The sequence below is a fragment of the Emys orbicularis genome, chromosome 1, assembly GCF_028017835.1.
Source record: "Emys orbicularis isolate rEmyOrb1 chromosome 1, rEmyOrb1.hap1, whole genome shotgun sequence".
In the NCBI taxonomy this organism is placed as follows: Eukaryota; Metazoa; Chordata; order Testudines; family Emydidae; genus Emys; species Emys orbicularis.
Window position 1 is genome coordinate 229,418,213 of NC_088683.1, and position 13,608 is coordinate 229,431,820.

Genomic DNA, 13,608 nt, shown 5'->3' on the forward strand with positions numbered 1-13,608 from the left:
GCAGGCTGGGGGAGGGAGAGGCATGCTCTGGGGGTGGAGGAGTGAGTGGGGCAGGACGGGGCAGGGAGAGCAACGCTCGGGGCAGGACCAGGGAGCCGCCAGAACCTCTCTCTGCGGGAGCTGTTGCTGAATGCTCCTCCAGGCTCCAGCAGCAGCAGCAGCTGCTCTTCCCGCCCCCCAGCGGCAGAGGCGGTTACTACAAGTAACTGGACTTTTAGTGTCCAGTTAGCACTGCTGACTGGACCCTGACAGGTTCCCTTTTCGACCAGACTTTCCGGTCGAAAACCAGGCACCTGGCAACCCTATGCCTTAATCCAGCCATGATGGGTTTTATTTAATAGGAAACAGGGTACTTTGCCTGGAAAGCAGGACCAGGGTTGAGGATACCAGTGCTATATCTGCCCAAAGCTATTAAGTGGGCTATAACCGCCCAATGGCCCAAACCTGCTTATCCACCATTTAGCTAAGATGAACTATAAATCAATAAATAATGTGGTGGGTTGGATGTGGGCACAGTGTAATGAATTTCTGACACAACCAGAAGTTTTTAGTGCTATGAATTACTGTGTTGTTTCAATAATATAGTGAGGTTGGCTGCCTAGGAAGTACTGGCAGGAAGAGGGAAGTCTAACAAAAAAGCTGAAACAATTTCTGAAAACTACAAAAGTACAGGACCAAAGTTAAAGCTCCATTTCTACATTGTTATTGATTACTCTCGCACAGGAGCTTCTGCCCAATTAAAATATAATTGCTAAACTTCTATCCTACCATAACTTGCTGATGCACAACAGTACCTGGAGTCCAGTGAATCCCTTAATTTCATTCGATGAGTATGTCTTAACTGCACAGTTAAACTGGGCTCTTACTAGGTTTAGCCTACATTCCCCTACCATCTACACAGGAAAACCTCTGGACAGGTCTGGAGAGTCTTTAAGCCCAGACTAGTTTACACAGCTGTGGGGTGGATTAGAACCTGAGCTCCACTTTCACTTGGGTTGGAACCCTCTCACTTTGCAGTGAGAATGCCAGTTAACTCACTCAAGTACTGATAGTCCTCAAACCCTTCCCACAATTCCCCCTGAAGGACAAAGTTCTCCCACAACTGACCTGGAAAGAATCATAGAAAGTCTCAACACAAAGAACCATGGGCTATGCTCCTGGACACACATGGGTGAATGCAGAAACAGCGAGGATGCAGTAACGTGGGTGGGGCTTTCCTGTGGGGACTCTCCCCCTGGACTAGGCTAAGGTGGGTGCCAATCACCCAGGTTAACTGTGCAGGGAACACATACTCTAAACACCTAACCAATCCTAGCTGCCTCTCAGTCATCCATGGAAAACTCCAGTCTTCAGAATAAATTGTTTCCCTCTTCCTACACTCCATCAATTGATTTACAAAACAATGCCAAAATAATCACACCATAAGCATGCACAAGTGGTGCAGGGCAGCCTTAAAATACTTGGGACACATTTCATTCCCAAACTACATCTGTGATTCAGGGTGCTTAGCTATATATGGAGATTGAAATGTTAAGGCAATAAAAAGAATTTCCAATAACACTGTAGAAAATTAGTTGAAACAGAAATTTAAGAAGAGCAAGATAAGTCCTAAAACAGGTAAAAGCCGAGTATGTCACGCCAGTTTCAATGTTTTACTTCAGTTCTTCCTGATCCTGTCTCTATTCTGAAAACAGATTGGCTTCGCTTGAATTTATTCATGCTCTTTAAGTCAAGGGCCCCATTTGGGTAATGTAATCCATATGTTTGTTATAGCTGTGCTTGCTATAATTAAGGATCAGATAAGTTGAATTATGAACCCCATCCTCTATATACAATCTTGACCATTTAAAGGCACATTTTGATGACTAGGCACAGAAGATGTGAGCAAGGATGCAGCTGACATGGTCTAAAATATTATTAAAATTATTTTTCAATTCGAAGTCAAAATAACAGTATTCTGAGAAGGTAGAAATATCTTTTTTTTAAAACCCTGCTGTAACGCCCGCCAACCCCTGATAATTTTTAAAAGTAAAGTGTCATATGTTTCTCCAACACTATGTATTTTGCAAGGAATAGCGTATTGTAATGGGAGAGAAGAAAGCATTAGGAACTTTACATGGGAATTATAGTTTACAATTTTAGAGCGTACCTGTTCCTTTAGTCTGAATTCTACATAGCTGGATTTGGCCTGGGCAACAGGCTCGGTATTTGTGACATGGTGAGGACCCTGCTGGATATGAAAATACATATGAGTCTCTCCTGTTGCATGGTCAGAGAGAATAAAATCTATCACATGCAGAGAAAATAAGCAATTAGCAAAAGTATTACCTGAGCACTGGTTTGATCCTCAAGAAAAGGGTTTTGTTTTGCTCGTTTGTTTATTTTCCAGACAGCGGTGACTGTAAGACTTTTGAGTGTGAAAGGGTACAATGGAGATGGAGATGCAGTGAAAGGGTACAGCTGATGATGGCAGTGATATAAGGGAGGCAGGAAGCAATAATTCAGAGTAGAAGGGGGTGCGATGAATAGACACGACTTACAGGAGATTAGGCAAAGCAAAGCTTTGATGAATGCACTAAGGTTGTAGTTGGATCAAAGAAGGCTTAAGGCAGCAATCTATATAATCCTCCAAATGAAGAATTTAGCAAATTCCAAAGATAATTTAGGGAAGAAGGGGGTGGAGAGAGAATTGTTGTTTGTGACCCAGCAAATGGCCACCTTCCCTTTAGAGAACACATGCCCCAGCCTACCAATTAGGGGGCACTATGCTGCTGGAGATTCTGACTTTTATTTGAGACTTAAAACTGAAGTCCTGACTGCTGATGGTCGACTCAAAGGTGCCAATGCACTTTTTACGGGGAGTCGGAATGTTAGCTCCACAGTGGTCAGGGACTCAGTTCTACATCTCATCTGAAAGATTAACATATAAAATAAATTGCCATGTAAGGCCAACTGGAGCCAATGGTATAAATGAGTAAAACAGCTAGACAGACATTTTTATAAAAGAGGATTAAGAGAGGTGGCAAACAAGGAGGTGAAGATGCAATCACTATGATAGGTCTTGCTGAGCTAACTGGCCTTTGCGTATCCATCATTCCTTATGAACTGAAGAACCTACACATCGTACATTCCTTGGGACGACTGCTCATGATTAGATCCATTTAGGGTGACCAGACGTCCTGATAAAATCGGGACCGTCCCGATTTTTAGCTGTTTGTCCCGTGTCCCGACCGATCTCTGGTCGGGACACAATTTGCACTCGGCTTTTTTTTTTTTTTTTTTTTTGTGGCCCCCCGCCCCCGGTGTCCTGAAATTTTCTTCATCTCATCTGGTCACCCTAGATCCATTTGCTTTACACAATGGTTGTGTGACACTGATGAACCAAAAGTCAGTAAATCACAGCATGCCACTCAATAATGTAGCTAACGTGGGACTTATTTCCTTTTAGCATGACTTTTCACACTGATATGTAACATATCATAATGTGATATGCATTTGCTCCCTGCATTGCCGCCTTGACAGCATTTACAGCTTGAGAAGCAAGAAATAGGCTGGGAATCAAACCTGTGCCTTCCAGATAGCAAACACTACCATCAGGCTAGCCTTATGGCACAGCTTGTAAATTACAACGTTTTCTACTGGACATACCCAGCTCCACAACGATGAGCTGGAAGGAGTCAATAATACGACATCATGGCATACTGGATAGACAGACCAAACAAAGTTAACGTTATCCATACACAAAAAGCCTGACATTGTAAAGCATTCTATAGATGAGTATTAGCTTTATAATGAGAATGGTTAGATATCCAAGCCTGCATGTATTTATTACCACAGTATAAAAACAACCATCACCACTGTACACCAATTATCCACATACTGAAATTCTGTACATACCTGTGATACAAAAGGCCTAGGGGGCAGGGCAGGTGGTGGTGGTAACCAACCTGACTTCACAGCTGAAATGAGAGAGAAACAAATAAAATTAACTAATACAACTAAAAACTAGATCAGTGGTTTGCAAACTTTTTGAGCTGAGCCCCCTCTTTGAGTTACAATTTTTGGATGCACCCCCCCAACCCAGACAAAAATAGACACATGCAAAAGTATGCTTGATAGCCTACTCATAAACCTAACAGAGACCTTGATGCCAACTTTTAATTAAATTACCTACACCTGTAAGTTTCAAATACACAGACACTTACCAATTGCACAGCCAAGGCTTCCTCAGCAGTGGGCCGCTTCTACCTTGCAGCCAGGCTGCACCACTAGGGCAGGGCCAATACCTGTCCCTCTGCCCCTCCCCCCCAGGTTTTCAGGGTGGGGGAAGGCATGTGCCACTGGGTCTGGGGGCAGAGCGAGTGCTGGGCGCAGAGGCTGATGGGCACAGAAATCGGTATGGCTGCGGCAGATGTTTACACTGACCCAGAGGCTGGGAGCCCCGCTGAGGTAAGTCAGGAGGGGGCCCTGGGAGAGCTGGCCTGGGCCCCGCCACACAGTGCTGGCACGAGACACTTGGCATCCCCACTCACCCCTCCCCCCCCCGAACATTCCTCCATCCCCTCAGGGAGGCGTGCCCCACAGTTTGAAAACCTTGGAACTAGACTATTTTCTCTGCTGACTGTCAGTGAACAGGTGGTTTTCAACATTTTTAATGATGAAAATCAACCTGGGTCTTTACTGAAAACAAATCTGAGCAAACACTGTTTGAAACCTCTTCCTGCTACAGCACACCCTCTGAAAAAGACCAGAGATTTAAATGCTATAAAAAGCTTACTGTTAAAATAAAAGGTAAAGATATATTCAGTCAGCCACAAAGATATATACAGTCAGCTGCATGCAGCTAAAACAATTTAACTGTAGTTAAAGTACAGAGCTGGGGTGAAAGTCTACTTATTTTTAGGACTCTGTTCTTTGTCATTAACATTATTGCCTTTTTAAAAAACTAATGCAGTGTACTAATGTAGACATTAGGGTTTGCTCAAGATAAAATACTCTGACAAGTCACAAAGCCCAGTCAGAGAAGAAAATATCTCCCATGGAATTAGAATGGATGCTTAAGTGAAGCATACAGAGATCAGTTTTAGCTTTGATTTGTTTTGGGTTTTTTTGAAGGGAAAAAATATTTTAACAGTCACTTTTGGGCCCCTTGGGTAATCTAACAAAGCAACATCATGCGATCTTTCATTCTGAGCCAGTGAACTGAGTTGGTAACAACCATGTGGGCCATCCATTATAATTCTCAATCTGGCTCTCGTTAAATCCGTAAAACCCATCTCAGGGCAGAACTGCAGGGAAGATGAGGCTTTGTAAAGGCAGCTGTGATAAGGAGGACTAGATTAACACATAGATATCAAGTGAATTTGATGGAAGTCTCGACTGATTTTCCCTTCTAGAGGCCCCTATGCTGCGTAGCCTTCCCACCTTCCTTGCCTTTGAAAAAATACGAGTCAGCCTATCTCAGATTTGTGTTTATTTGTAAAACCTAAAATGTAGCACTAAACCAACAATTAAAATAAAACAGCCCTTTTACTATAATAGTGCTAAACAAGGGGTTATATATACACATTTGTGTTTAGTTATATCCATATTCTAAAAGACCACATAGACCATTACAAGTTTTGTTACAGCATAACCATTTAACTTATTAAAATGCATTCGATATAAAATTGTCCATAAGTTTTCCATAATGCAAACCTGTTCGTTTCCTTAAAAATAATAAAAAATAAAAAAGAGGATCTAAAGCACAAAGGCCCAGATTTTTAAAGTTATTTAGGCGTTGTTACACTCAGCGACGCAACAATGGGATCTACACTCCTAAGTGTCTAAATCCCTTTTGAAAATGAGATGCAAGTTCCTAAATCAGTTAGGTATTGCAACGCTGAGTGCAACAATGCCTAAATTGCTTTAAAATCTGGACCCAAGTACACAGAGATGTTCATGTAAAAATGCATGGGTAAAACATTGAATACAGTTGAATTGGCTAACTACAGCTCCAAAGAGGTGTGTGACACACAAGATGGAAAAAACAAAGAAGTGCCAAACAGGGATGCAGAACTACTGAATCCTAATTTAGGCTACCTAGGGAAGCCGCTTATATACTGAAGGTATAAAAGACTATTCACAAAATATCCAAACGGGCAAAGATTAAGTTACTAGAACCCTTCACACCATGTTTAGTTAGATTTTTTAAAAGCCACTATACAGCTGTGATGTTTTCATCTGTCATCACTCACCTCATCCACCCAACTAGTCTTTGGGTGGGAGCGGAGGGGTGAGAAACCTTCCCTTCCCTACCCCAGATTCCTGATTATTACTGTTTATTGAGTGCTGACAGTGTGCCTGGCAAGTACAGACTAATAGTCCCTACTCCAAGTGGAATCTAGTTCAGACACAAAAGTTCCCCAGGTCAGTCACACACATTCTATGTACAAGATGGTTGCATATGCTCAAAGTGATGAACTTATCTTGGGGAAATCTTGCAGGAGTCATGCTTAGGAATTAAACTGAAAAATCTGAATATATTTTACATTGCCTGAGGTAGGAGAATGATAAGAATATCATCATCTATGGTTTTCCACAGACTTCAAAATGTTTTGCAAAGGAAAGGAAGTGTTATCTCCATTTTACAGATGGAAAAGACAGAGACTGAGCTGAGGTGACTTGCCCAAGGTCACCCAGCAGATCAGTGGCAGTGCCAACTAAAGAACACAGGTTATCTGATTCCCAGTGCCGTGCCCTATCCACTGGATCATACTGTGCACTGAGTGCTGAGAAATCAGATCGCTCACACCACAAAAGCAAGAAAGGAGCAATTTCTGAAGCCTAGGGAAACTCTTAGTTAGACTAACATCATGATATGCACCATTCAATAACAAGGTAATAAAATCACCATAGGTCAGTCCCTTCCAGTTGAGACTATTTCTTACAATTATGCTGTGGGAGCCAGAACTTAAAGCTACAGAGGACATTACAGTATGAGTGGCAGGACTGGCGAGGTAATCCAAACTCATGGGACTAGGCAGTGATGGAGTACAGTACTCATAGCCAATGGTCGTTGGTACTGCATACTGTGTTCGGTTGTTCCTTTAACTTTCTGACTAATTTGGCCCACTTCTTGTGCCTACTAATTTTCTGTTTACCTCTGACATGCCCTCATAGCCATTTGTACAAAAAAGGCTCCTCACCTCCTCTTCATGCCAGAGCTGTCTTTCATAGGCGCCGACTCGTGGGTGCTTTGGGGCTGGAGCACCCATAGAAAAAAAAATAGCTCCAGGGCTTAGCACCCACTGGCAGTCAGCTACCCCACCTCCCCCCTAACGTCTCCTGCCCGCCAGCGGCCCTGCCAATCAACTCTTTCCCCTCCCTCCCAGCACCTCCCACCTGCCGCAATCAGCTGTTCCATAGCGTGCAGGAGACACTGGGAGGAGAGGGGATGGGGCGCGCTTGGGGGAGGGGACGCAACTGGGCGGGAAAAGGCAGGGCAGGGGTGGGGCCTTAGGGGAAAGGGTGGAGTGGAGACAGGGCCTGAGCAGAGGTTGAGCACCCCTGGGGAAAGGAGGAAGGTGGCGCCTGTGCTGTCTTTAACCTCAACATTGCTCCAGAGAATACAGCATCTAGTGTGCATTTTGTATCCCCAACACTCATCACTGTATCCCAGTGATACACTTGATCCCCAGAGAAATGATGAGATTCTATACAGAGGAAATGAGTTTGCCCAACAGGGAAAGCATGTTCTGAAGTTGCTCCCAAGCTCAGAACGTGTACTTGGCACCCACACAACGCTGCCAGAATGGTCCACACAACCTTCCTTATTAAAATTACTTTACTCTGAAGTGCTCAAGTACAGCACAGAGCATCTTATTTCAGCTTTTAAAATATGCCACATTTCAGAGTTTAGTATTTTAAGCTAGTGAGATACTTAACCATGCGAATTTGACCCAGTTTCCTCTTTTTTTAATCCTACAAATTCTAACTTAAGCTATTCATGAAATATTCATAAAATCCCTGCTGTTTCAGAACATCTATGGCCTGTTGTTAGAAGGAAATCATGCTTATGTTAGTACAATTGCCAGAGAAGATTTGGAGTCAGCTGACTATCAAGAGGTAATAACTTCTTATAAAAACCATGCTCTGTTTTTTCCCAAAGGGCAATGAAAAGAGTGTTAATGACAGGTGATATTGACTTGGACCTTCTCAAGTATCATTCCCCTAAAAAAGGAGCATGCTATAAAACAAATACATTTTTGCACATTTCAGCAGCTGTCCCGGAAGGACAGCCTTTCTTGGAAATTGGTCTACATAGGGTTTGTCGGTGTTGGGTTCTGACTGTTAAAGATGGTATTGTGTGTACTTTGGAAGTATAAACTAGCACAGCAAACAGTTCTTTCCATGGTGAACACAAATATCAGGCTTCTTTCATAGAAAACAGCAGCAAGTAACTGGAAAAGAGGAGGTTACTTATCGTAACTGGATGTTCTTTGAGATATGTGATCCCTATCTGTATTCCACTAGGGTTACATATGCGCATCGTATGCCCAGAGAAGGAGAATTTGAAAGTAGTGTCCATTGGTCCATGCATGCACCTTGTGCTTCCCATCTCAGGCGACAAAGGGTGAGGCGAATTGACCATGTCTCCAGTTTCTTTTCCATGGTGAATCTGACAGATCCAAAGCAGAGGGGAAGGAGGGCGAGAAGTGGAATACAGATAGGGACCACACATCTCAAAGACCCTCCAGTTACAGGTAAGTAACCTCCTCTCCTTCTTTGAGTGATGGTCCCTATTATATTCCATTGTGCATGACTGACAAGCAGGACCTAAGTTGGAGGAGGGTGGAAGGTTGGGGATGGAAGGGTCATGCGGAGAACCGCCGTGCCAAAGGAGACATGCACTGCTGAGTCCTGTACCAAGGCATAGTGTGTTGCAGATGTATGGACAGAACTCCATGTGGCTGCTCTACATATGTCTATGAGAGGCACATGCCGTGGTCATTGCTTCAGCTCTAGTGGAGTGAAGCCCTACCCTTGTGGTGGGAGGTAGGTTCGACAGCTGGTAGCAGAGTTTAATGCAGCCAGAAATCCATTTGGAGATTCTCTGGGTGGATATGGCCTGTCCTGATTCTCTCTGCTACCACAACAGTCTAGGGGACTTCCTGATTGTTTTTGTTCCCTGCAGGTAAAAGACCCAACTTCATCGGACATTGAGGGAATGGAGTCTATATTCTTCTGCAGACGCATGCAGTTTCTGGAAAAAAACAGGTAAGTGAATGGATTGGTTAATTTGAAACTGGGAGATCACCTTTGGTAAACATTTTGGGTGTAGGCGTAAGGAGACCTTAACCTTGTGGAATACTGTAAATGGCGGGTCCACCATCATAGCTCTGAATTCCCCAACCCTTCTCACTGAAGTGATAGCAACAAAAAAGGTGACCTTCATGGAGAGGAGGGACATGGATCAAGACGCCATTGGTTCAAAAGGGGAAGTTGTTAATCCCAATCCTTGTTGTAATAAGGTGTTCAGCTCTTGGGTGAGAAAACTGTCATAAGAGTGGTCCCCGAAGGGGGATGGGGCAAAGGGTCTTGAAGCATTACAAACTTGATCATATCTCCAGGGCGGATGATATTCAGCACTCATTTGTCCCTTGTTATTGCACTCTGAGTGTGAAAAAGAGTGCTAGATAACCCCTGAAAGGAGTCAAAGGGTCGTGAGGTGTTAGGCTCAGTGGTTGGCAGCTCTCGAGCTCACATCAAGAGCTCGCATCAAAAATACCTCTTGGTTTGGGTTGGGTTTGAGACTGAAGCCTGAGGGGGGGGCCAGGGAAATGAGACCTTTGGATCTTTTGTCGCTTGCATGGAGGTTCATAGGGTCTATGTTGGTAAAACTGTGGAGACCTGTACCTCTGTGTGGATGACGGGCAGTGGGACTTTCATTTCGAGGCAAAAGTGTAGATGTCCAATGAGCGAAGAGTAGCCCTAGAGTCTTTTAGTGTATGCAAAGACTCATCTGTCTTCAGGTTGAAGAGATGTGATTCACCAAAAGGGAGATCCTTGATTGTGTTCTGGACCTCCCTTGAAAAACCAGAAGCATGAAGCCAAGACTCTACACATCACGATGACTGTAGCCGTGGCCCTGGAGGAAGCATCAGCTGCATCCACTGTGGATTGTAGGGCAGTTCTGGCTATGAGTTGCCCTTCCTTGCCAAGGGTCTGAAAGCAGGCACAGTCTTAGCAAATTCCTCTAATTTAGTATAATTCAAGAAGTCATATTGAGCCAACAATGCTTCATAATTGGCTGTCCTGAATTGTAAACTGGAGGAAAAGACTACTTTTCTCCCCAGTAGATCCAGACGCTTCCCTTCCTTGTCCGCAGGTGTGGCTCGAGGGTGTTTGTTGTTTAGCCATTTCTGCAGCAGCCTGAAATACCAGTGAGTTTGGAGCTGGGTGGGAGAAGAGGAATTCTGAGCCCTTGGCCAGGACACAGTAGTGTCTCTCTGCTCCTTTAAGGGTGGCGGTACATGTGGCAGAGTGTGCCACGTGTGTCCTGGCTGGCTCCAGTATGGCTTCGTTGATCGTAGTGCTATTCTGGTCAGTCCCGAAGTATGGAGAACGTCCAGAAGCTTATGCTGATAGTCTTGGATCTCTTCCAGAGGAATGTGGAGTTCCCCCCACAACGCCCTGTAAAAGATCTTGAAATTGTCTGAAGTTATCCAGTAAGGACAGGGGTGATGTAGTCACAGCTTCGTCCGGCGATGAGGATGGGAATCTAGCTGGCTCCAGCAGAACTTCCAGAATTGGGGTATAAAATTCTTCCTCCGCTATCTGACCCATGGGCATGCCTGATGGATCCCTCAGGGGAGGTGGGGGGGAGAAACAGGTGGCGACTCTTGCAGACTGGGTGGGCTCCAAAGGAGAATACTGTGCTCAGGGCTCCCAATGTGGCCAATAAGCAGGATCAACAGGAGGTTGCAGGAGTCCCCATGGCATGGGGCACCAGTGGCTCTGGGGAAGGTGAGGAGGTAGTTGCTCCCATGGGTGTCAGTCTATGTGATGGTGCATAGGAGTGGTACGGTGTAGACAGTTCTTCCCCCAGTTCCACTTCATCAGAAGAGGAAAAGGCGGACTCTGGTTCCAATGGTGGTACCATTGGTGCCGATAGAGCGGTGCATAACACATGCGAGGAGGCAGTACCATAGGTATATCCCGTGGCAGGGACATGAGTTCTCTGGAAGTGGAAGGACTGAATGGAGGAAGAGACTCTGGATCCAGTAAGGCGAAGACGTCATGGGGTGCAGCCACATATCTGCATCTCCCTAGTGTAAGGGGCACTCTCTCTTCTCCGGTTGCCAGTAGCAGCGCTGAAGTCTTTCCTGGAGGAGGGTCTCACGTTGTGTGAGATGCCAGAGATGGCAGTACGACAGTTCACTGCCCGGAACAGCTGTATCCCATTGTTTGTGGGTCTTCGTCTCGTGCCTGTGAGACTTAGAACATGCTATGTCCCCTTGTGCTGAGCTGGTGGAGGGAATGTCCAGTTTCTTGGACTTGGAGGAAGACTTACTCCAATAAGCATGGAACTGCTTCCTAATCTCCTGACTAGGCTCTGCCATTGGGCCTTTGGGGGTGGTTTCACCAGCACCGGAGTCAGACGTAGCAGCAGGAGGCACACTCCTTGCTGAATCAAGCTAATATACATGGGGGGGTTCCCCGGCCTGGGTCTGAATGTTGTCTCATGGCCACCTCCACGAGATGCCTGCGGAGACAAAGTGCTTAGACTTCTTGGGTACAGCTAAGAAAGGACTGGCAGATACTGCACCTAGCCACAGTCTGAGCTTCTCCCAGGAAGTAGAGGCAGAGTTGGTGTTTGTCAGTGACAGAGAAGGATTGCGGGCAAGAAGCACAGAGTTTGAAGCCCAGAGTTCTGCGGGGGGCAGGGATAGGGAAAATCCCCCAAGTCTGCTCTAGTCTAACTGTTAAAAATGAGTAACTACTAAAACTAGGAAATAAATAAACCTAGTAAAACTACAGCTAAATCTGATAAAACTATTCGTAACTGTAATTATTAAAACTGCGTCAGAGACAATTACACTGAAGGCTCCGACCCGGACCATGTGGCGGGGAGAAGTAACTGGAGACGCGGTCGGTCCACCCCATCCTTTTTTCGCCTCGGACAGAAGTACGCAGCAAGTAAGGGCGCATACGTGGACCAACGGACACTACTTTCAAATTTTCCAACTCCAGGCACATGGTGTGCATGCGTAACCCACAGTGGAATGCAATAGGGATCATCACTCGAAGAAGCATAATCCTTCCCTCGGACTGCTCAATCACATCTTAAGAGTGCAGTAGTCCCCAAGACTGCTGCACTCTCCTCTCCCCATTCCACAGGTGGTGGTGAGGTAGAAATGGCCACTGGATCCCAGCTCTCTTACTCGACTTACCTGGTGTAAGAGAATTGGCAAGGAGTCCAGAGGAGGAGGTGGCTACCACTGTAGCCTCAGCTAACCCAGGAAAATTGGGGCCCTTAGTTCTCCACCAATCATAACAACAGCGGAAGCTGTAGCGTAGATGGGGCTCGTTTTACCAGATTCTGGGAGACGAGAGGAAAATAGAGATCGTGCCCCAGGTTTATTTTTAGGCATTATAAAGATTCTTGTCTCTACCAGTATCTCATGTAAGAATGATACCCCAAAGCTTCATATTGCAAAGCTAACAGATATAGACAAAGCAGAATGGCACTAATCATTGTATTTTCAAACTGGCAAAAAAACTAACTGTGAAGCTTCCAGTAAACTAAGCAGGAGATGCATGCTAAAACCCCACTTAATTATTTTTAAAATGTTGAGGTAAAGGCCCTATGTCACTTTGGCACATCATTCTAAACAACTATAACTATGAAAGAAAAATCACTTATCTTGATGGACCCCACGCCACTCCCAAAAATGTGTATACACACACGGCTCAGAGCATTTTGTAGTACTGCACAAGGTCAGTCACAGAGTACTCCTTCATTCCCAGATACATGGGGATATAGCAAGACATGAGGAAATAACTAATTTAAAATAAATCATTTAAAAGCTTTCATTAATAACAGTTCCCTTTTTCAAATTTAAATAAAATTACTTAAGACAAAAATCATAAGAAAAATGGGAGTAAGGGGAAAAGGTGAATATAATCATTATCCCAAATTATTTCTACAATAAAATCTGCTTTAATTTTATTTGTACTGTGCCAAGGAATCAAGCCAGCATAAACTTTTACATTCACAAGGATGGAACAGAGCAAGAAGATATCCTAGATATCATTCATGTTGAAATGCCTAAGTAGTGGGGGTAAGGGGAGGGGGAAGGAGTCTTCTTTTTAAAATCATTGTGATATTTAAAATCAGAATGAAGGTTGCACTACTGTAGACAACAAATGTTGATAAATGCAAAGTAATGCTCATTGGAAAACATAATCCCAATCATACAAAATGATTGGTATTAAATTAGCTTTTACCGCTCAAGAAAGAGATCTTGTAGTCATTGTGGATAGTTCTCTGAAAAACATCTGCTCAAAAAAGCTAACAGAATGTTAGGAACTACAGTCAAACCCCGCAATAAGGCGCCCCGCCAT

General features: G+C 44.5%; 1 protein-coding gene across 1 annotated transcript in view; it reads right to left on the reverse strand.

Moving 5' to 3' along the window:
- REPS2 (RALBP1 associated Eps domain containing 2) overlaps positions 1–13,608 on the reverse strand; it is a 146,325-nt gene that overhangs the window by 25,014 nt on the left and 107,703 nt on the right. Inside the window, exons 15-16 of the mRNA XM_065415348.1 lie at positions 3,898–3,959; positions 2,150–2,230 (exon numbers count right to left, since the gene is read on the reverse strand). Coding sequence (XP_065271420.1) covers positions 2,150–2,230; positions 3,898–3,959 — 143 coding nt within the window. The remainder of the gene's footprint in view (positions 1–2,149; positions 2,231–3,897; positions 3,960–13,608) is intronic.